The following is a 25,504-nucleotide window of genomic DNA, read 5'->3' as shown; positions in this document are numbered from 1 at the left end:
AACGAGAGAAAAAGCCCAGGAAAAACTTGAATTATGGATGTCTACATTGGAGTCTAAAGGCCTTCATTCAAGTAGAACTAAAACTGAATACATGGAATGTAATTTTAGTAGTAGTAGCTCTAGTGACAGAAGTGTGACTTTGGGTGATCAAATTATTAAAAGGTGTGAACGATTTAGATAACTTGGGTCCATTGTTCAAAATGATGGTGATATAGATGGGGATGTTAATAGTATAATTCAAGTTGGTTGGTTGAAGTGGATGATTGTTTTGGACCTTTTGTGTGATAGAAAAGTACCGCTTAGACTGAAAGAAAAATTTTATAAGATGGTGGTGAGACTTGCAATGCTCTATGACACTGAATGTTGGCCTTTAAAAGAGAAGCATAATAATAAGTTAAGTGTGTCGAGATGAGAATGATTAGGTGGATGAGTGGCTTTACATGTGAAATGAATATGTACGTGATAGGGTTGGTGTAGCTCCTGTGCAGACAAAATTAGAGAAAGTCGTCTTAGATGGTTTGGTCACATTAAACGCCGACCATCTAATGATTCGATTAGGAAAGTAGATGGTTTAGATTCGACTTATGTTAAGAAAGGCAGAGGTAGACCTAGGAAGACTTGGGCTTATTGTATAAAAAATGATCTTAATTTATTAGAATTAAATGAAAATATGACACTAAATAGGACGCAATGGAGAAAAAGAATTCATGTAGCCGACTCCACGTAGTGGGATTAAGGCTTTGTTGTTGTTGTTGTTTCCTTTAGATAGTAATATACTATTCAATAGGTTTGAAATGTTGTCTTCAAATTTTTCTTATTATTTATGGATGTTTTAAAGTTATTGCACTTTGTAAATACTAGTGACCCTTTTATACTTTGTAAGTTTCTGGAAAATATGTGAAAAGTAAAAAATTGAAATTTTAATTTCATCCTACAGTACTTCCTTTCTTAGTTAATTCTATGCTCCGTGTCGGGTCGTGAAAAAATTTGTATCAGAGCAATTAGGTTGAATCATGATCTAAAAGTGTCATTAGTATGATTAAATAGATTTATAAGTGATATTAATGAAGAGTTAATTTTGTTAAATTATAATATTTCTTATGTTATTTCACAAATATGGAAAATGAAGGAAAAAAATCTATAATATAGTAAAAGTTGATATAAACCCACAGATTACTACAGTGAATAATGATGCATTACTAAGATGATGATTATAGTAATGCAATTGATTAAGAATTCTTAGACTCAGGTCAGTTCTAGTGGAGGAGGTCGGATTGATTAGTACTTAAAGTTATTTTATGATATGAGTCCACCTCTCTTTTCTGGAGTAGAAGGTCCGGTGAATGCTAAAAAATGGTTGTTGATAGTAGAGAAGATTTTAGATGGACTTTCTTGTCCTTCGTAAAGATAGTTGTACTATACATATTTGCATTTGAGAGAGAAACAAAGAGATGGTGGTGAGTTTAGTTGTAGGTGAAATGTATGTAAATCTTTCTTGTCCTTCGTAAAGATAGTTGTACTATACACATTTGCATTTGAGAGAGAAACAAAGAGATGGTGGCGAGGTTAGTTGTAGGTGAAATGTAGGTAAAGTCCAGCCACATGATTTTCGTGTGATGAGTTTGTGGGCACTTTAGAAACTAGTTCATACCACTGTATGCTTGGAGGGAAATGGAGGACAAATTTATTCAGTTGGTATAGGGTGATATTCAATTATGTAGTATGAGATAGAATTCACTATGTTCTCAAATTATAGATCTCAGTTGCTTCCAATTACAGTGAAGTGCCTCCCATTTTCATTTGGGCTGAATGATATGATTTGACAGTCATTAATTCGTCTTGGAATCAATGATTATGCAGTGTTTGTGGAGAGAGCCAAAAGAATTGAGCTAGATCTAAAAACTAATCAAAGGAGGTGAGATATTCAAAACAAGAGATCAGAGGGATTCACAATTCCTCAGGGCCTTTAGAGCAAGCAGTCCTTTTAGGTAATACAGGTGTTATAAATGCTAGATCCAACAACAATTGCACTCAATTTGAAGATAAGAAATGTGACAATAGTGGAAGGTCTCCCAAGGGCGAGCATCTGTCTTAGATACAACACTTGATTTTTAGTGTCACCAGCTTGGACATATGTTAAAGAGCTGCCCTAGATTGGGTCAGAGGGCTCCAACTAATTCTAGGGGCAGTGATGCACAATCTCAAAGGAGCTTTGGCAGACTAAGGGAAGATGAATCTTTAAGGCCAATTTCATATACAGGGTAAATTCAACAAATATCTAACCTAGAATATATGCATTTTCATAGCAAGAAACTAAGAGCTCCCCAGACATCATCACGGGTATGTTTTACTCTTAATAATTTTAACCCAATGCATTTTAATCATCATAGGTTTCAAGTCTTCACATAAAGCAAAGTAAGAATTTAAATTTATTGATAAGCCAACTCTAAATGTTCAATGCAATGATTTTAATTATAGGTATCATATATCTTCAAAGTAGACAAATAAGGGTTTTGTTTGATTCGAGAGCTTTACACGCTTTTATAACCGAGGAACTAGTTAAAGTAATGCGATGATATACCATGTCTATGCCTATGATATTATCGTTTACAATGCCAAATGGTATTTTTATAGAGATTAACCGGTTATGTGAGGTGAAACTTATGATTAGTGAGAAGAATTTTGACGCACATTTTATTATTTTACCCTTATGGAATTTGAGGTGATTTTAGATATGGATTGGGTGTCTAAAATCTTTGTTACTATTGATTGTGACAAAAAAAACTATCAAAATACATATACCTGGGAAAGCATAAATTAAATTTTCTAGTGACAGAGAATTGGCATCTATAATAATTCCCTGCATGAAAATTTTCAATTGTTAAATTATGAAAAATCAAGTTTTTCTTGCTCAGGTAACATATACTTTTAGGGAAGTATAGTTTTTGGGAGTTATTTCGGTAATAAGAGAATATTATAAGTCTTTCTTGATGATTTATCAAAGATACCACCAGTGCAAGAGATTTATTTCACTATTAAGCTCTTGTCAGGTTCTGAGACTGTATTCAAGACACTCTACTAACAGTTAAAGAGTTGTAGGAGTTGAAGAGCCAACTACAGGAGTTACTTGATAAGGGGTTCTTCATACCCAACAACTCATCATGGGGAGCTTCAGTATTAATTGTGAGGAAGAAGGATGAGAGGTTCAGTATGTGCATTAACTACATGCAGTTAAATAAGCTCACAGGTTAAAAATAAATATCCACTACTAAATATCCACTACCGAGGATTGACGATTTGTTTGATCAGTTGGAAGGGACCTTTGTATTTTCCAAAATTGATACAAGGTCAGGCTATCACCAGCTGAGGACTAAAGAAGAAGAAATACTGAAGACGTCTTTCAGAACCATATATGGGCACTATGAATTCATGGTGGTCATTTGCATTGACAAATACTCCAAAGTTTTTATGGATCTGATGAACAGGTTCTTCAGACAGTTTTTAGATACATTCGTGATCGTTTTTATAGATGATATCCTAGTGTATTAGAGGAATGAAGTTATTCATACAGATCATTTACATGTTGTGCTGCAGACTTTTAAGGAGAATACACTCTATGCTAAATTTTTTAAATGTGAATTTTGGCTTAAAAGTGTAGCTTTTCTTAAACATATTATTAGTGGAGAAGACATATTTGTGGATTAGAATAAGTCAAGATGATTGAAAGTTGGCCAAGGCCTACTACTGTCACTGAGGTCAAGAGTTTTCTAGGTCTAGCTGGTTATTAAAGAAGATTTATCAAGGGGTTTTCACAGATTGTCATGTCGTTATTAAGGTTGGCTCAGTATGCAGTGAAGTTTGACTGGTGTGATCGTTATGAGGTGGCTTTCCAGAAACTGAAGGCTCGTTTAATGTCTGCTCCAGTTTTGGCTATTCCTTCAGGTTATGATGGGTTTTTGATTTCTAATGATGCATCTTTAAGAAATTTGGCAAGCGTACTTATGCAGCATGATAGGGTTATTACATATGCATCACGATAATTGAAAAATCATGAAAAAAACTATCTGACGGATGATTTGGATCCTGTAGTAGCTGTGTTTATGGATGCATTATCTGTATGGAGTTCGATGAAAAATTTTTACTAACCTCCAAATTTTGAAATTTTTTTTTACTAAAAAAAAAAAAGCTAAATCTGAGGTAGAGGAGATGGTTGGAATTTATTAAATCTATTATTTGGATATTCAATACCATCCAAGAAAGGCGAACGTCATTGTAGATGCACTGAGTACGGAAGTTTCATGTAATTTGAATTATTTATTTACTTAGCATGAGCATTTACTTAAATTTCTAAAGAAGTTGAAACTTTATATTGTTGATTATGATGATGACATTATGGTTCAATTATATCATTTGATGGTGAAGTCAAACTGAAAGGCATAATTAGAGTTTCTTTAGCTAGAGAGAGCAGTGTTCAGAAAATCTTGGAACAAATTTGGATAAGCGGTTTGGAAAGATATATATTAGATTGGGATGGTTTATTGAGATATAAAGACATGTTTTATGTTCCAAATACTGATGATTTGAGGAAATAAATTTTTGGAGGAAGCATATTTATCTGGCTATACTATTCATCAGGGAATGATAAAATATACCGGACCTTAAGGAAGCACATTAGTGACCAGTATTGAAGAGTGGCAGAATTTGTGGTCAAGTGTTCTTCATGTCAGTTAGTGAAGGAAAAGCATCAGTATCCTATAGGTTAGTTGCAGCCTTTACCGATTCTAGAGTTGAAATGAGAACATTGTGATGCATTTTGTGATTGGGTTGCCTAGATCACGTCGTGGTCGTGATACTATTTGGGTAATTGTCGATATATTAATTAAGTCTGTTCATTTCTTACTAATTATACAAACAAATCCAGTAGAGAGATTAGCTATATTATATGTAGATCAAATTTTGAGCTTACACTAAATCATATGTAGATCAAATTGTGAGGTTACGTGGAGTGTCGAAGTCTATTATCTCCGACAAAGATTGGAGCTTTACTTTTAGATTGTGGATGAAAGTTTAGAAAGCTTTGGACACATGACTGACTTTCAGTGCAACGTTTACCCTCAAACTGATGGTCAGTGAGAGAGGACTATTCAGCATTGGAGGATCTACTAAGGTTACGTAACTTGATTTTTTTGGAGGTTGAATATCACATACACATTTAATAGAATTTGCTTACAATAACAGTTACTTGGCTAGCATTTGGATGATTCCATATGAAGCCTTGTATGGAAGGAAGTGCAAGACATCATTATGTTGGGCATAAACAGGTGAAAGAAAGATCATTGAAGGTGATTTGGTCGATGATGCTACTGAGAAAATTAGACTGATCAGAGAACAATTGAATGCAATGTAGGATAGGCAGAGAATATATTACGATGCCAAGCACAAACCTATTGAGTTTGAAGTTGGAGAGTTTATTTTTATCAATGTCAGTCCATTGAAGGGTGTGCAACATTTTGAGAAGACAGGAAAATTGAGACCCAGATTTATTGGTTCATTTGAAATTGTCAAGAGGATTGGGAAGGTAACTTGCAGATTGACTTTACTAGCTCATATGCAGAGAGTGCATAATGCTTTTCACTTTTCATCACTTGAACAATATACTATAGATGAAACTAGTAAAGCGATAATAGACTAAAAATGATATTCAACTAGATTTGAATTATATTGAGGATTCTAAAGTAATTTTGAATTATGATGTGAAGAAACTGCGGATTAGAGAGGCCCTTTTTGTGAAGATTTAATAGAAGTATGGATCGAAGAAGGATGCTACTTGAGAGACTCTCTGAAATGCAAGAAAGATATCCACAGGTTTTCGTATGAGGTATGTTTACTTTCATGATTATTTTCAAATTTTGAGAAAAAAATTTTATAAGGAGAAGAGTTTGATTTTAAAAGGAGATAATTTAAAGGAATGAAATGGGGGAAAAGAAAAAATGAATGTTCAATATTTGTAAAAGGAGATAATTTAAAGGAAATGAATTGTAAAAGTTAAGTCATACCAGATTACCTCCAGATGGTACTGACAGGGAATGAGTTGTATCTTTGCACAATAAAAGAAATGGTAAAAATTTACTTTCGAGTGCAATTTTGAGGGTACCTTTGGTGTATTTTTTATAGTACCTACAATTACATATTTTTTATGATACATTCAAGTATATTTTTTAGGATACTTTCAGGTATGATGGTACACCTGTTATGACTCTTAAAAATGTTAATGGTAAATATTTAAATTGAAATGTGAAAGGATAAAATTGAAGTGAAAGTTTACAGTTTTACGAAGTAATGAGCTACATTTTTTTTTAGTCATTTATGCGTAGCATTGACATAATGACTTAATGAAATGTGAAAGGATAAAATTGAAGTGAAAGTTTACAATTTTACGAAGTAATGAGCTATATTTTCTTTTAGTCATTTATGCATAGCATTGACATAATGATTTAATACATAGTAAGATTACAATTGCTTACTAAGTCAAATTTACTCTTGTAATTAATGGTTCATTTGGAAAAAAAAACTTTATATTGATAGGTCTAATAAGAGAGACTTGATTTACAAAAGAAGGACCAATGCTGCTAGTCATTTATGATGATGGTTTCTTTTTACTGTTTTCTGCTAATATTGATATATTGTTCATTACTGATTTAAAAAGTTGTCTTCATATTATTGTTGTTGTTTCTGGATGTTTTGAATTTTTTGCACTTTGTGGATCTTATTGAATTATTTATATTTTGAAAATTTCTTAAAAATATGTGAAAAGTAAAAAAATGAAATGTTAATATCGTTTAACCGCAGTTCCCGCCTTAGTTAATTCTAAGCGCGAGACCGAATCGTGACATTTTATATAGAGAAAATAATCGTCCATAAAAGAGAGATGAAATGTGAATAGGATCCCTTTTTTCTTGACAATCAATCAAGTTTTCTAAAACTCAATATAGGGTTCATTTTCCCTGTCTTTTCTTTTACTTGTCCCCTCTCCTATTTTCTTTTTTATGCTCTAATCCTTGGATTTGATCCCACATACAAAACAAGTTTCAACATCTATATAATGAGAATCTCATTAGAACATAATTCTCACCAAGTTTCATTTAAAATCTAGATATTGTAATCTCTTGTGCACTTCAATCTTCTGATCCACCCTGATCAACTGCTTCCACCTTTGATAGCAGCCTCAGTAACAAGATCTTTTAGCAGTAAAAAGCCAGCTTTTCTTTTTAAAACATGATCTTGTCATATTGGTTAATATGATTTGGGTGTTCCACATTACTTCATAATACGTGCATTTTTAGTGAATGTAACTTGCTTTTGTTTAACTGACAGCAGGGCTTTCTGAACACAGAAACCTTTTAATTAAATGCAGGAGACCTACCTTCTTTTAGTTATTTTATAAGGGCAGCCTTTTTTATTCTTTAAATTTGATCGCAAAATTTTGTACACGCTAGTCATTGTCCTGCAGGCTCTCAAAATAGGTTGCTTTTCCTTGAAGACTTGAATTTTGCAAAGATTGTGCTCCTGATGTAATCGCTTATTCTTTTTCACATTCCAAGTCATTCTAAATTTTTCTAAAACATTAATCTTCACGTTTTTCAAATGGTGTTTTTTTCCAGTGCATTCCCCAATTTTATGTTTGATGTACGGTCAAGGGAGATAATCTCACTAAAGTAAGCTCCATCAAAGGCTTGATTAGTTCTAGATTTATTTGTCACTAAGATTCACTTTGGTTCACTTTTAGTAAAACTTCCAATAAACACAAGCTTAACTGTACCTGTAGCCTTCCTTAAACAATACGCTCAAGGAGCATCATGGACAATAAATGCTCTTATTGGTCTTTACTTGCCCAAAATATTTTTTTCAAGGTGCTGAATACAAAAATTTTCTATTCTTATATGCATTGCATTATCATAAAATTTTTGGCAGTCAAAATGGAGAATTTCGTAGTGCATTTTTCATCATATTTAATATGAACATTAGTATGTTTACACCTACCTGATAATTTTAACGCTGTATTCTATTAATGAACCATGGTACAAGTAATTTTCTATGAAATTGCGATCTTTAAGTAATGTTACTACAGGCACGCCCATTATATGATCAGTCTTTTTGTAATTCCTATAAGCCCCTTCCCATATTGTAATTATATTGTTACTTACAGTGTCTGTCCTCTGTTACTTATTGCAGTCACGCCTTGGGAATCTTCAACAGAGCAACTCATGGATGAAACTAATCAAACTCTTTGTAGGATTGCAACTAATCTTGACTTGTTGAAGGTAGCTTCCCAAATTTCTCTTATTTACAGAATTACACTTTAACGGTTCTGATGTGAATACAAACTAAGAGGTAAGACTGAGACAGGCAAAACACTCGTTGATCTCGATGCACTGCTGTTTGGAATGCATGTGGGGGCACTGACTAACACATATGTCATTGCATGCACTTATTGAACAGACTTACGGATTAATCTGGTGACATGGTTAAGTGGGTTATTTTTTTTCTTTTTCATTCATAATATTTTTGAGTGGAGTGATGCTGGATACCGAATGTTAGAATTTCTTAGCGCTAGCTAATTTAATGAGAGATTATATAAACTGTAAATTAAATGATAGTATTTAATTATGATTTCAAATCAAGATGCGGAAACTAATGCAAACAGTTTTGAAATCAAGGAAGCAAAACATAAACACACCACTTACTAAAAGCCAGGAGTAATCATGCAATATTTATACAAATTTGTGTGAAAAAATTCGCCCCTTTTCATCTCAGTTCGTCTATAGACTTCAAATTTATAAGTCTCCACTATGGGCTTTCATGCTCTTAATGCTTGTTTATTCAGAAATCTTTTTCACATGATTGAATTTATGATTTCTTGTTTGAAGATCATCTCTTTGACTAGGCCTTAATCTTTTGACTAGTCTGGAGAAACTTTTAGTTTTGTGCCACTTGAATTTGTCTGATCATATGTGCTCAAAAGTTGGCAGCTATTATCATCACTGATGAAATAGGTGTTCTTTCACCATGATCATTTTTATGGCCTATTGAGTGAAGAGGACTCTTAGCGATGGGCATGCTAAGGGTGACTTTAACACATTCAAGTTTTACACTTGAGCTTCGAAGTCTTATAAATTACACCTTAGGGATCTCAATGTAGCATGATATCAACACATAGCTAGATAGGGAAGATCAGGATTCAGGTTTTGGGAAACAAAGTTGTATATTGCCAAATTTTATGCAATAAATGACTCTTAAGATGGGTAAAACTGTTTTTTCATTTCCATAATATTGGGTTGTATAATAAAGTTAGGGATGATAAAACTAGCAATAGTTATGTTTCAGAGCCTTGTTGTAGCACCTATTGAAGATGGTGTATTCTTTGGCAAGTTAATTCCGTATGGCGGTGGGTAGAAGATACAATAATAAGATAATTTGAAAAAATTAATAAGGATTGTGTAGGAAACTGGATACCTCATAATAAAAATCAACAAAAGCCTAAAATAGTCTCCTGACTATCAACAAGTGATTAATTTAATTCTAGTGTTTTAAAGTGCTCCATTTTTTCCCTTTACTATTAAAACTTGATCCAATTTAATCCCTAGGTTGAATTTCTTGGTTAAAGAAAACAACAGTTAACTTTCAGGGTATTTTAGGAATAAGAATTTTAAATGAACTTTTATTTCTATTATTATCTATTTTCATATTTAATAAATAATTTAAATATATGAATGAAGGTAAATCTTTATTTCATAAAATAAAAAAAAATCAAATATGGGTATCCTTTTTTAAGGAATTTGACTACTTTATCAATAGAGTCAATATAGGGCCCAAAGTAAAAAGAATTTATTACTTATATTAATTGAGTAATAATAAAATACTTTATTATATAATATAGATATACTTTATTACATATGAAAATAGACTAAGAAATAAATTAATTTCATTTAAAATTCTTATTTCTAAAATACCAAATTTAATGGATGGAATTAACTTTCTCCATGAACTTCAACCTATAGACTAATTTGGATCAACATTTAATTGTCTGAGACTAAAAGGGAGTACTATAAAATTTTGGTACTAAGTTGATCACTTGTTGATAATCAGAGGACTATTTTGGGCTTTTGTTCAAATAAAAATGATGAAGATATGCCAAAGATTTGTTTTAAAAAAAAAGAAGAAGGGCTATCATCTCATGAAGCATTCAATTTAAATGAATAGAGAAGAATATAAAAGCTTAACCACATTGTTGGGATTTGGATAATGTCCATGGTTTTAATGATGATGAAGAATATGGTTATGACGATGGATTGGATGTGTGTATATAGTGGCGCAGAATAAGTTATGGCTTCTATCACCTTTTAATTTAATGGGCCACTCATTCTCACTTGAACTATTTTAAATAATTTTCGGTTGATAGAAGATGCTTTATTTTACAACCCATGTAGCATGCTTTATTGTGCATATACCTTGTAATGCCTAGGCGCAAAATAATTCAGGGCATATTGAATTTCTTTTTTGTTTTCTTCTTATACCAGCATGTGGTGGGTAGAATGACTAGTCATCCTACGCCATTCTTTCTCCGGAGTATGAAATGATAGAGTGGGATGCAGTAGTGGAAAAGACTCTCACATTGTACAGTAATTATTCACGTAAGATGTATCATATCTCATCATGACTCGGAGAGTGAATTTGATAGGTAGTTGACTATTAAATATCGTCTCTTACACAATTTAGTTAGCTATAGGCTGTTAGGTCTGCAAATCCTCCATGTACAACTAATCATGAAACAAAATTTTCCCGGAGGCTTTCAAATTCAGTAGACTCTTTTTCTGTCTTGTTTGGATGTACTACACAGAATGCTGTCTTGCAACATTATGCTCATGTAGATTAAGAATCTTTCTTTTCAAGTTTCATCACCCTGATTGATACCTATTAATTGCTGTATTGCTTTTGAGTTTTACTGTTTTACACTTCTTAGTTTCATTTGCTCTCTGTATTATGCAGTTGCAAGACAACATTAATCTTTTCTGTCACGCTAGAAACTGCATCTTGTCTATTTTAAACTGGTATTGTATAGACCTTCAACTTAATGATCTCCTAATTCATCTTCTAAATTTTAAATAGATTATAGCTTATTAATTGTTGTTAGTTGTCAATTTTATGCAGCAAGAGTTCTATGCCTGGAATAATGAGACAGATGCCTCCTCTGCCAATTTCATTAAATGAAGAACTTCTCTATTCAATTTTGCTGAATACTAGTCAGGTAAGTTCTGCATGAAGATACTGATAATTCTTTTCTTTTGTGATGCTACTATATTTCATTCAGCCTAACCATGCTAAGGTGAAACAGTTTATTTTGTGGAAAGGTTTTACTTGTTTTAGTATTATAATTAAAATGAAATTATTATCTATAACATGAAAATTATACTTTTTATTTAAAAAATGGTGGTATTTGAAAATACCGCTCCCCATATGTGCTATCCGTCCCTGTAGGGATCGAACCCGGGCCAGAGGGCTTACGACTAACAACACAGCTACCTACCAACTTGCCGCCCAAGGCCGAGCACAACATGAAAGTTATACTTAATTGTATTTGCTATAATGACATGTGGAAAAGTAATATCGTCATAATATATGTTTCAACCCTATGATTAGATGGCTTCTCTATATAATTAGGGCAAATGCTAATGATTTTGGTTTTCCCATCTATTGCTTACAAGTATTTTGATGCATTATCTCTGTGCAATTTATCTGAACTAATTTCCTATACTTGGTATATGATTGCATCCAGAAATGACGAATTTAAATATTTAATTTTATTTTTTTTTGCAATGAATAACGAATATGAATCAGATTAATGCTGCCTCGTACTTATAATCTTGTTTGTTATATTAGTAACGAATATGAATCAGATTAATGCTGCCTCGTACTGTTATATTACCATCAGCCCAAACAAATTCATTTAAAATTAAAATGAAATGCCGTATAGCTACAATTTTGAGGTCCCTCATGTTTCTTGATATCTAATTCAATGTTTTACAAAGTGATAGCGTGAAAATTGCTTTCGACTTATATGCTGAATAAGTCATTTGTTTTAAAGTGCTGGGCATAAGTTTCATAATCTTGATTTTATATATTTAAAAATTCTAAAATGTATTATAATGACCTAAAATTAAAACTAATTAAAATATGAATTTTTCATATTGAATATAAGTTCATTATAATTTTTTATTATGCTCATTAATGTAACACATCAAATCATGCTCATGTTAACACTTAGTCATGTAATATTTATTTATCTTAAAATCGTGATAATATGGAGTGACAAGAATTGAAGAATCGGTTGTCCATATTTAGTTTTAATATATGCATAATGTACATAATCTTGAGAATGCATCTAATTGTAAACAATATGATTCATTATATAATAAATGCAAATGTCCATGGATCCATGAGTAGATTGTAGTGATTTCATAGATTAATGAGGTGGCTGCAAAATACGAAGGAAAGGAGGTTGAAGTCTTGCGAGTGTGGCTTATGTTCAGGGAAAATTATGTAGCCATTTCATATCCCTCTTTAAGCAAATGAATAGAAACCATTCCTCTTTGATAAACCTTTGGTGAGAATATCAGCGAATTGGTCACCTGTGATTAGAACCAAGTACACATTAGTCCATTATGAAGCTTTTCCTTTTTCAACTTTAAAGTGTTTTGTATTTCCATGTTGCAAAGGATAATGCACAATATTATTACTTGATCTATGATCGTAATATAGCACTATAGATTTGGGTATTTTACATACATAGCAAACAATTCTTTTGTATTTACTTATTTAACACCTAAACTTTCATATGTATACACGTAGGCATCATTTGGGTAGTCTCCTCGTAATTGGATAGTCTCCCTTTCCCTTCGAAAATTAAGAGTCTCGTACAAAGTATTCTTTCCTAAGAAAATACATCTCTTCATTTCAAAGTTTAAATACCAAAAAGAGGGAGAAGTTAGAGTGGCTCTTTGCCTTAGTCAACACAATGCCACTCTTACTTGGACTTGCTCTTTTTATTTACTTTGACTTCTACCTAAGCATGGAGCACGACACCTAAGAAAGAATGTTGATTTGTCGTTAATGTTTATATGAAATAAATTTATATAATCACAAATAAATTCATATAATCATAAGTTTCATGATCGCCAATGATGAAGGGACGATGATAGTGTTTTATCTAACAGAAGAAAAACAAGCCAACTCAGCTCTTTGACAAAAGGAAGTAAAAAGGAGGATGGCCCACTACTACAACAAGCACATTCAAGTGAAAACTTTTTCCCCTAGGGGCTTTGTACTAAAGAAATTTGACCTAGCTTCATGAGAGTAAGCAATCGACAAGCTAGACCAGACATGATCCGACCTTTTCATCATCAACCAAAGGATTGCCCTCCTAAGCATACGAACTCAAGAACTACACGGGGAAAGGAGCGGAGATGACCTCAAAATATTTTTTCCTTAGAAAAATCTTTGTATCAACGCGTGAAAGAACAATAAAGCGCTATTGTTCCAAAAACTTGTAATTTTTATGCAGAAATATTGGAAAAAAGTGCTTGCATAACTATATATACAATATCAGGTCCAATTAACACTTAGAAAAATCGAAGAGTTCATGCAAACCAATAGTTGGTTGATACTCAGAGAACTTAGCACGAGCAGCAAAACCGACAACAATTGAAGATGGTTGATTGGTAGGAACTCCTAAGCTGGCAACGACAGTATATTGTCTGATCCACAAAACACGTAAAAAGCTGGCCTACAACACTCTCGCGTCATAAAAAATTTGTCTCTGATCTTGGATCGGATCAAGCTCTGGAGGTGGTTTCATGCCCATTAGTGACAAGATCCACAGTGGGTATCGACTGAATCAACCCAGAAGCTAGTTTTGGTGGTCACCCTTGCAAAAGCAGCTACAAGATCTGCTACCTATGCCTAGTGTAAGGGATGGTCCGTTAAAGCGACAATTTGACCAAGCGACAAAAACTCGGGAAGTGTTAGACGTGAGTCGGGCTATAACACCCTTAAAAACCAACAAATTAAGATGTTTGATAGGTAAAAACACTCAAAATGATCGACAGTGATGCAAGACGTTCGATCGACATTTAAAATAAAGTGACCCTCGATGCCCAAGCATCAATAAAACTCAATGTCCCTTAACTCGGAATCAAGCTCTTGAGGTGGTTCCCTACTCATTAGCGACAAGATTCACGGTGAGTGGTGTATAAATCACTCCAACAACGACTTACGACGATTGCTCCGGTAAAGGCAGCGATAAGATTCCTTTAATAAGCCTGGTAAAAGTACGATTCATTTGTGTTGATAACCTAACCAAGCAAATGGAACACGAGAAGTGAAGACATAAGCAAGTAGACATATTAGAGTCGACCAAATGCCTATTCTAAGTAAACTAATTGATCGACCAACACACTTCACAAACTGTTATCACAAAACAGAAAAAAAACATAGTATGATAAAAGATTGTGAGACGAAGATATTAGTCGACCAACATAACTTATATTTCATTTCTTTGGGCAAAAGATTGCAAAAATTTTCTTTTACAGAAACCATTTTTTATGATTTACATTTAGGTAAAAGAAACAATAAGTATTTCTTAAGAGTAGATGGATTTGAGCTAATCAAGCGAGGAGCCTCCGTCATCTGCAGCACTTTCATCTTTCTCTTCGATCGACTCCTTATTATTGTCTTCTTCTTTGGCCGAATCTTAACCACTGTCATCCTCTTCTATTACTAGCGATGGTGGCAGTGCAGTAAGCAACTTCACAAATTTGTCCAGGTCAGACCTCTTAAGGTCCACTAATTATGCCTAAACAAAACGGTTAATCGCCATCTTTTTTCTAGAACTGAAGATGAATCGCTTGGATGGACATGAACTCATCCTATTGCTTCATATTTGCCATTTCATCCTTCAAAGCTTTGTTCACTTCTTGGACAAAGGACAACAACTCTGACAGAAGGTGTAGTTCGGCCTCAGCTCTCTCTAGCATTTCTTGAACAATGGCTGATCGCTCCTTAACCTCCACAGATCGTTACTCAACAGCTTTGTCCCTCTCCTCGGTTTTTATCCATGGATCCTCCCCTTCCACTCAGTCGTCGAACTCCTTCAAGTGGGCGATAGACTGAAAGTGAGAGGCTTCCCAGGCTATGATGTGGTCACAGTAAACTATCTCGCGCAACTCCTAGTGGTTGAGCGACTACATAATCTTATCAAAATCCTGAGACCAGATCACCTTAATAAGGGTAGAGGAGTAATCAACTGCGTATGGAGAGTTGTACCAATCTTTCTTAGCCCGAGCATGGTGAATTGACCTTTAGAGCTAATGCTCACCTTCGTACCCTCCGACTAAAATGGAACCCTTGAAAGTGGGGACCCCTTCGTGTCTTCTTGGGAGGAGGAGTACTTGAGTTGATGATATGAGCAGTGGGGACCCCTTCGTGTCTTCTTGGGAGGAGGAGGAGTACTTGAGTTGATGATATGAGTTTTTCCTTTTTGGCGGTGAACTTCTTCCGCTTAAGCTAATGTTGAAGGCCCTTGCTCTGGCTCAGGTTCTTTTTTTAACTCGAGCTCTCATTGAGCCATCGATGAAAGCTGATTGGCTTCCCCTCTCTCAAAAAATGGTGGGAAGCTTGTGGTGACTAGACAAGGAGTTGTTGGCTCTTCTCTGGGCACATCCGCCAATGACTCCATGTCCTCGGCATCACTCATTGGGATGCTCGGGCTCTGGTCATCCTCTCTATACTGCGATTCAAATGGACCTGCAACCAACAAAGAGGCCTTAGTATTTAGCTCAATTAAAGTCAGCTTGCCTGTTGAGACTCGTTGGATCATCACTGAGGTCATAGAGATAAAGTATATGAAATCCACACCTTCAGTACTTCCGCCAGCCCAACCCGAAGGATGCACCTCATCTTGCCAATGGTGCAATGTCTAGGCGTGGCTTTTTTCCACGGCTTCTTCTAGGCAACCGTGGCCACCTCATCCTCCTCGCATCAGGCCTCCTTGGTGTCTCTCTACCCACATCTTTGTTGTCATACCAATGAAATTGTTCGAGTTTATGACTCAATTGATTGTCAACACATCAGTTTATTAATGCATCGATAGTCTCCTTATGTCTATCTCTGTCGCCTCACGATGAGTCCAAGGAGGAACGAACTTCTCTTCTTGCAGACATCTCCAGTCAGAATTGTCTTGATTTCCCAGTTGGCGGAAGAAGACCGAGGAAGAATTGGAGTATCCAAACCTTGATCTTATTCTAAAGTCTCAAAAGCTGGAACTTCTTGGCAGAACTAAATTGGATGTTGTCAACTCTGAACGAGAATGACTATGCGAACAACACCAGTGATTATGGAACTCCGACTCGTTGACAATAAACATTGAAAGTCATGATTGCCGCTATAAAGTTCTACTTTATCTGAGCCAGGATGATACCATAGTGATTGAATATAAACCTAAGGTCATGGCAGAAAGAGAGAAGAAGCCCCCATCAAAGTTGGCCTTTTTGATTGCCGCTATAAAGTTCTACTTTATCTGAGCCAAGATGATACCATAGTGATTGAATATAAACCTCAGGTCATGGCAGAAAGGGAGAAGAAGCCCCCATCAAAGTTGGCCTTTTTAGCAGAGAAGCTCTCCTCCGAATGAATCAATCGCTTACTCATAAATCTCGAAGTTGAATCACTTCCTCTAAAACCAGGTCCCTTAGAACAATTCCTTCTCCCAGGCGACATGACTGAACTCTCAGATGTTGGGATCGTTCCAAAGACCCGAGTGCTTACATTGGGGCCATTCGAATGAAAAAATGTAGAGAGAAGAGGCATCAAAAGAAAGAGAGTAGTGAAGGATCAGAGAGCATAGCATGAGACTCCAACCCCTCACCCTTATATATAGGGGGCCATGGAAGAGAAACGGTCATGCCTCAATTTTGAAAAAAACAAATCACATAAACACAATTTTCAAGGTAAATATTTAATAAAAATAAATTTCATTTTAATTAACTTTAAATCTGAACTTTTAAGAAAAGAAAAATTTTACAGTTGGTTTCTCCACCTCTTCAGGGAAGACAAGTCCTCTTCAAAGCAGCTTTTGGTACATCACTTGACCCTCAAACTTAAATCTATCTACACTGCTAGCTTTGACCTGTACCCAAACCATCGAGCAAGTTTCCAGAACATCCTCTTGTGCCGACCTAACATCTTCCAACTTTGTCAAAAGGGCTGCATTCTCTTTCTGCAATTCCTTTATTTCTACACCCCTCAAAATCTCAGTGATACTGGTGTAGGAGTCTTCCATCTCTTTCAGTTGGCGAGACAGCAACCTAGAGGAAGTCCTCCGCCTATCAGTCCTCTATATCTGGGTCGAAGGGGGGCTAACCGGGCAATTCACTACTTTTTCCTTGCTTCGGGCAGGTGGTAGAGTCCCCCTAACCTGCCCTGGGATTTTATCCTTTCCATAACCCCCCATCAGCGAGTTAATGATAAGGATTGCCACTTTTGCATCAAAGATAAATATCAGAAAAACAAGGAAGATAACTTTTAGTAAACCAAGTGTATCAATCTCCCATACCCAGGAGCCAATTCATCTTAGTCCATTGAAGCGACAAACTACTCTCACCAGGCGACAGTGGGGTGACCATAGTCTTCAATCCCTCAATGGGTGGCAGCGCACTAGAAGCTTCTTGCCTCTAGGTACAGGGTTTCAAGCGGCTTCCCACGCAGAAGGGTCAGTTGTTCAGATACTGGTCGCCGGAGGAGGTTGGGTTTGACATGCCTGCAGCCTGGTTGGCCAGCCTACTCCTATTATCTACTTGTCTCTTCTCCTTTTGAAGTCTCTGAAGAGAATCGAATGATCCCACCTCATCCTTTGGTTCTACTGCCTTCCGCTTCTTGAAAGCTGGCTTCTTCTTCCAGACCTCACCCGTTGGCTTCTTGCTAGCCTCGAGTGTCTTCTTTCCATGGGGCGCTTTCTTTGTTTTGGGTGCCTCCTTCCTCGCGGACCTCTTATCTCCCTCCAGCCTGTTTGCCTTAGGAAGGGGCTGAAACTTAGGCAAAGCAAAAGCCCTCATCATCTCAGTGATGGGACATTGTCAGAAGGCTTCTGAACACTAGCAATGAAGGAATTGTAGGAATTGACCAACTAAAGCACACAGACGTAAAGGCAAAAATGATAATAAAGGTGTCAATCATGCCCTATTTATAAGGGATATGAGCATGGAAATCTTGGGAGTGCAATTGTTGAAAGCTATGATTATGGAATAAATGAATGTATTTTTGCATTTAATTTTTTTATTATTATCTTAGTTGTCACTTTCATGAAGTAACATAGTGGAGGAATTAAATTATATACATCAATTACGTGTATATGAATCTCGAGAAAATCCAACAGACAAAAGCTACATATCATAGTTCAATGGGACCCACGAGTGAAAGATCAAGAGTCCACAAACAGAAAGCCAATGACGCATGGGAGGAAGACTAGGGTTCCATCATAATAAGACTAAGTGTTCACTGTCATAGTACCAAAAGACTTTCCTAACTAAGTGCAACTCTCAAAATTGCTACCGAAGACCAACCGAGCAAAGGATGATGAAACGAGGGACATCCAAACAAAAGCTCATTGAGCTAAATAGGGACATAGATATGCCGCTCTTCATGTTCTTATTCAAGGGAAGAACATAATATCGTCGGCTATCTCAACAGATTCCCCTGAGACCCTTCATCTGAGACAGAGAACTGCTACAACTCACTGAACATACCATCCTGAAAGATCAACCTTGTTGTGGAGTGAGCTATCTCTCAAATTATGGTTGTTTATCCTCTGTCCGATGACCTAGCCTTACTCAGCTGATAGAAGATTCACATCCTAGGATCAATGATCGACATCCATAATAGCACAGCCGACCAGCCAAGCTGAGCCAACCAAGCCAAGTTTGGCCAACCTGGAGACCCTCAAAAGCCGACAAGTAACCTCAATTAAGCACATTTGGACGAACAAGTTTTGTCAAAACAGGACCGACTAAGTTTAGCTGACTGATTTAGAGGATGGTCGAACCAAAGACCTACTTATATAAATTACCTATAATAATCTATACAACCTCTACCAGACAGGGCATAAATGTAGCTTCACATATTATAACTCACTTTTCTATAAATAGGGGATCAATTTATGAATAAAATATTACTCACTTCTATCAATTTACTGTTCATTACTGTGCATTTCTCTCTCTCTCTCCATCTTCCTCTCTCTCTCTCTCCTGCCTTACACTCTATTTCTTAGGTGCGGTTCATATTGAAACTGCACCGGATCTCTATTACCACAGCCCAATTTTGAATCTTGCCACCACTAGAGAGGGAGCTATTGGACCAATTTTGAATATACTTAATAATTTTATCAACCACATTTTGAAACTGAACCGGATCTCTATTACCACAGCCCAATTTCATACCCAAATATTTTAGAGGAAAGTCAGCATTGTTGATTGATGTGTATCCATGAATCCAATTTTTGGCAAGAAGAGGAGAATCTTTGCCCAGTGTAAATTGGCATTTTGTTTTGTTGAAATAAATACCAGAAACAGCTTCAAATTGGCTAAAGAGTTTAGACGTTAACTTCACTGCCACTTTGCTTCCATTGGTAAAAACAACGGCATATTCAAGATGGGATATCAATATTATCGATTTGTGATTGAATTAGGTGTTTATGTGGTTTATTTGGAGTTCATTGACTTTCCTTGATAAGTAATCAAAAACCAATATGAAGATAGTTGGAGACAGTGTGTCACCCTGTTTAATGCTCCTCACAGCTTAAAAATGGCCATGTGCCTGGCCATTACAGAGCAAGGAATAATAGGTGTTTCCAAGTCACCTTTGTATGAATTTACAGAATTCAGTTGGGAAAACTCTGGCTTGCAATAATTCCAGTACAAAATTCCAATTCACACTATCATAAGCTTTCTTTAAATCTTGTTTGATAACAAAATTTGCCTCTCTGCATTTTTTGTTAATATCATTGAGGAGCTCCTTGGCCAATAATATGCTGTCAACTATGCTTCTCCCTTTAGTGTAGGCTGATTGTTGAGCTGAAGTGACGTAAGGCAAGTCTGGTTGAAGCCTGGTGACCAGAATTTTGCTAATTACTTTAGACATCACATTTATCATGCTAAAGGTTCTAAAATGTTCCCATCTGTCTTTCATATTCTCCTTAGGATGAGTACAATAGTGGATGAGGTAAAATATTTACCTGGTTCTTCCCATCTTAAATAAGCTTGTATGGCCTCATTCACCTCTTCATGAAGATCCCCCAACATTATTTATAGAAGTCCGCACTAAATCCATCTGGGCCAGCTGCTTTATTGCTGCTAATAGAATTAAGAGCTTTCCATATTTCTTCTTCTGTTGGTACATCAGTCAACACCAGCTGGTTAATATAATTGCAGCTCTCCTGGAATATGGATTTGTCTATAAGATCTAAACATACATTGCCTTTGTTAAAAAGTTGTTTGAAATTATTCTTCCTAGATTCCACGAAAGCATGGGATTCAGTAATCCATATTCCCTCCTGTTTGATTCTCAAAATGACATTTTACTTCCTTCTCATTGTTATGCATGTATGAAAGAATTCAGTGTTTCTATCCCCTTCTTTACAGGAAATGGAGTAAGCTTTCTGCTTCAGGAGGAAATCCTCATTTTTAATGGCTTGCTGAAGCTGTTTTTGGGCTTCCAAAAAGTTTTCTTCACTACCATTCTGATTGCTATATCTGTCCTCAACGCCACAGATTGTCCTCAGCCTCTTTGACAGCACTAGTATCATTTTTTTAAAAAAAATATCCAATTCAACTTCGCTGTTTTCCAGCCACTTTCTTTTGTAGTCTCCACATCTTACCCCAAGCATTACCATTGAATTCAGTTTTCCAGGCATCTTGAGTTTGTTCCATAAAATTTTGATGATTGGACCAAGCATTAAAGTATTTGAATGGAGTAAATGGTGTCTTCTGAAGATTTGCAATATTCAAAGGAGAGGGAAGTGGTCAGAACCCAGTCCTGAGAGGTTTTGTACTTGAACTCATTAAACCAGCATTGATTAACTAGAACCCTGTCAAGACTTTCAGAGATATTGCCTCTTTTCCAGGTGAAAGGGAAACCGCTATATCCCAAATCATACAAATCAGCATCAATTATAATTTCATTGAATTGATCGATAATTGAATTATTAACTCTTTAACCCTCTTTCTTTTCTTCTTCAGATGTGAGCATATTAAAATCTTCCCCCATAAACCAAGCTTCTTGCATATTGCTCCCAATGTCCCTCATATAGCTGCCCAGCTCAACCCTTGAGTCTTTCGTGCATCCTGCATAAACCAGTGTAGCAAAACAACTGAAATCACCCTTCACCATTCAGATGAGGCTGCGGAACATCATCATTCAGTATATGAACTTGAAGTTTTTTTATTCCAAAAAATACACACTTTATTGCTGCAATTACAGTAATGCTTGAAGCCCTTCCATCTCTTAAAAATTCTGTCCGTTTTTGTAAACCATAGGTTCAAAAATGGCAAAACAAATTAGTCTATGGATCCTTATTAAGTGCATAAGCCTTCTAGAGGACTGAGGATCAGCAATCCCTCTAGAATTCCATAAGAAAACATTAATCATTGTGGGTCGTCTTCTTTCTAGTAATCCTAGAAGAAGACAGGCCTCCATCAGCTGATTTCGGTCTGTGAGAAAAATTTCAATGTTCCCTTATAATGTTAAATGGATTTAAGCTGTTTATAGTTCCCTGGTACCCTTAAGTTTCTTTTCCTACCTTTTTTTCGCAAGTCATTCTTCCTCCAAAATAGTTCTTGCCATTTCAAGAGCTCCATATTTCTGATCATCCAGCGGCCCTTGCATGTTTCTTTCCATCATATCGTCTCGCCCCTGATTTCCTTTTCTTCCTAAATTGTGCCATTTTCTTTTTCCTGAAAGGCCTGTCCTAAGACGGCTAGCATAGCCTCTGAAGTTTCCTGAATTATCCCTTGATCCATCCACAGCAATTATATTGCTCGTCTAATTGCAACTCTTTCTTCCCCATCATTGGTCTCGTCAAATTGTTGTGCTAGTTGATCCCTAGCATTATGGCTTCTTGGTATTCCCTTATTCTGTAATTGTTCTCCCATCACCTCTTCTCTGTTTTCTTCTTCTATCTCATTTGGTTTCCCCCCATCTGTTTCCCCTCTACTGTTCCTGGATGGTATCAGCTCACGATGTGCTATGTAGCACCCCATTAAAGTATGTCAAAAAATTTCACATTTTCTGCAATAGTAGGGTCTTTGCTCCTCGTCCAACTTCTGCCGGTGGCTATTGTGGCTGGTTCCAATCTAAAATTCTTCTGCTCTTGGAACAGTGAAATCTTTTTTATCAAAATTCTAGCTGCAGATGGTCTAATCATCTTGAATGTTGGAGGATCTAGCTTTAAAGGCTTGGCAAACAAAGAACCAATAGAAAATAGGATATGTTTATTATATAGATGCAACTTGAGTCATGGGAACTGAACCAGATTAGCATTATTGGGGATTCAGCGCTTCAATCAAAGTCTGGGGACAGTTCTCATGGAGTGTCCTCTCCATTAATGCTTGTAGAAAAAAACTCTCACATAATCTTCTTCTCTGTTGAGTCGTATCATTATGTTTATGCTGTCAAATCTTCCAATCTTTAAATCAATCAGATCAAGTCTGGATGATTCATTTGAAACTGTCCAACCAAAGTAAATGATACCAGAGGAGAAATCCCAAACCCAAAAATAACTTTTATTAATGGGAAAATAGGATTACAACACACACACAAACTAAAAATAACATCACTAAAACATGAAAAGACGAACAAACACCTCGAAAGAGTAGCTCAAGGGCGATGGGCGTTGGCTAGGTTGATCGGGAGGGCTAGTGAGAGTGGCGGCAGCAAAGATGAAGTGTTGGGTGGCAGATTTGAGTGCAGAACAGCGGGCTGCAGGGCTGGACAGTCGGTTTGGAGGGGTTGGACATGAGGCAGAGAGGTGGGTCGGAGGCAGTTGTGGAAGGGTCGGAGTGGTGGAGCTGCTGTGGATGAAGTAGGATAAGTAGGACAGCAGGGAAACAGAAGTATGGTACGATAAATGGCTCAGCATGGTCGAGATACAGCCTAAGCACCACTCGGAGTCTTGGAGACGATCACCACCTTGGACGAGGGACAGTCAGAGCACTACCGCGACTTCGTATACAACCCTTAAAGGGGAAATACCAAGGTTAAAACTCGAATTCATATATCAAAACAAGACCTCTAACTTGAAGCACATCATCTCCTATTTATGAAGAGACTTGACCCATTTACGAAACACTAAAATAAGGAGAATAAATTCAGATTTCAAATTTGAGGATGGGTTTTAAATTAGGAAAAAGAATGAAAATCAGATCTCAGTTTTTAGGAGAAGTTTTAAATTAGGAAGGAGAATAAAAATCAGATTTCAGTTTTAGGAAAGATTTTAAATTAGAGAAGACCTAGGAAGGAAAGTAAGAAAAGAAAGAAAGGAAAGAAAAACGAAGGGAAAAGGAAAATGAGGGAAGAGGAAGGAGATGTTGGCAACCCCCATCCCTTGAGGACTAGCCGGTCCTCCCCTGAGCCCCGCGTCAGCAAATTTCAGGAGTTCTGTGAGCTTAGAGTTATCATCCTCAGTGAGGATAAGAGCCGGTTTGCCATTTTTCTAGCTACATTTTCCTGAAAAAGCCTTCACTGGCACCTCTAGCTATATTGTCATGGTAATATTGAGCGAAAATGAGAGATGTGTTGTTAAACTTATTAGGAGGAGGGCACAAAGCCGCAACATCAGCAAAGTAAGGCACATCCATCTTCAAACAGCCCACAAAGCAATGAAACAAGAACCTTGACAATGGAACAGTAGCCCACCTGAACCCTAGCAGAGCTCCTTCTTCAGCCACCATGCATATAAATCTGCAAACAAACTCAAATTAATCAAAACTTTTAATTTGATATATATAGTAAATAATCCAAATTAATCAAAACAGTTGACAATCCTTCTTCTGGTACTCATCAGCTTTTATTTATTATATCTGTAGTGGTCTCCTATTTATTGTTGCAGATAAAAGCTTATAAGCACCAGAAAAAGGATTGTTAACTGTTGCAACGACTGTAAGTTCAAGTGTGTGTGAAACATGAAATGTCCCCTCTTCACCTAATGCTTCCTGCAGCTGAGGAGGGTTTGAAAGTGTAGGTTGCTCAGCAGGGTCTTCCACCTATGGAAGTTATCAGGAAAAGTTTTAATGATGTCAAATTAGTAGGAAAGTGGAAAGTAAGGCTCATAGATGGGAGACACGTATTAATTCAACTAATCGTGCATGAAGACTACACTGAGATTTTTTTCAAAAAATATCTCAACATTGCTGGTAAACCAATGAAGCTACTCAAGTGGTCACCTGATTTTGGCCCCAAGCGTGAATCTCCTACTGTACCAGTATGGTTTAGTCCACCTAATTTTAAGCTGCACTTTTTTCACCATCAGGTTCTTTACTCTATTGGAGTCATACTTGTGGATAGTCATACTTGGGGATTCTTTGAAGCTAGATCTATCCACTTTTAACCTAACCAGATCTTCTATAGCTAGAATACTTGTTTACTTGTTAAAAGAGATATTACTTTACCTAATGTTACTGAAGTCTGGTTGGGCACAACTCACAATGGATATTAACAAGCATAGATCTCCTTATTATTCTCATTGTATGATGTTTGGGCACAATCTTGATAAATGCTATAAGTTTCATCCTAATTTGAAATCTAAAGATCAAGTGAATAAGAATGGATCTGACCTCACTTCTTTGGATATATCTGTTTTATCTAAAGGGAAAACTACCACAGAACAAGTTACGGTGTCTGAGTTAATCGCCCCTGTGGATCCTCCCTCTAAAAATACTATTTCTGCGATCGATGAGAAACTGGATGACCCTGCTGAGCAACCTACACTTTCAAACCCTCCTAAGCCGCAGGAAGCATTAGGTGAAGATGAGACATTTCATGTTTCACACACACTTGAACCTACAGTCGTTGCAACAGTTGGCAATCCTTCTTCTGGTGCTCATCAGTTTTTATCTGCCCGGCGTTCTGTTTACCAACACGATGATCAGATGAGCCAGTCTTCTGAGGAGGAATGAGAGGTTTATTCAATGAGGAATAAGAAGATTGGAGACAAACTTCAGCTTTGGAACCTAATGGATGATACTTTGGCACTTCGGGAAATGACTCGGCACCCAATAATTTGTTACCCCGCCACCAATAATTTGTTATCTGGATCTCACCCTAGAACTAGAGGCAGAGGCGGGACTAAACTGGCTCGTCACTAGCTACTCTTTTCTACGATTTTGGTACTTTTTTTTTTGTTTTC

The 25,504-nt window shown here is 36.3% G+C and overlaps 1 protein-coding gene across 2 annotated transcripts in view; it reads left to right on the top strand.

Moving 5' to 3' along the window:
• LOC110025616 overlaps positions 1–25,504 on the top strand; it is a 59,236-nt gene that overhangs the window by 32,257 nt on the left and 1,475 nt on the right. Inside the window, exons 5-7 of one of the 2 annotated variants that reach the window (XR_002294141.1) lie at positions 8,233–8,321; positions 11,047–11,108; positions 11,192–11,305. Coding sequence is in view for 1 of the 2 variants with exons in the window: in XM_020726193.1 (XP_020581852.1) it covers positions 8,233–8,321; positions 11,047–11,108; positions 11,209–11,305 (248 nt within the window). In the remaining variant the exon portion in view is untranslated. The remainder of the gene's footprint in view (positions 1–8,232; positions 8,322–11,046; positions 11,109–11,191; positions 11,306–25,504) is intronic. The other variant, XM_020726193.1, reaches the window with a different exon arrangement.

Source organism: Phalaenopsis equestris, unplaced genomic scaffold (assembly GCF_001263595.1).
Source record: "Phalaenopsis equestris unplaced genomic scaffold, ASM126359v1 Scaffold000315, whole genome shotgun sequence".
NCBI lineage: Eukaryota > Viridiplantae > Streptophyta > Magnoliopsida > Asparagales > Orchidaceae > Phalaenopsis > Phalaenopsis equestris.
This window is presented reverse-complemented; position numbering and strand designations above follow the sequence as displayed.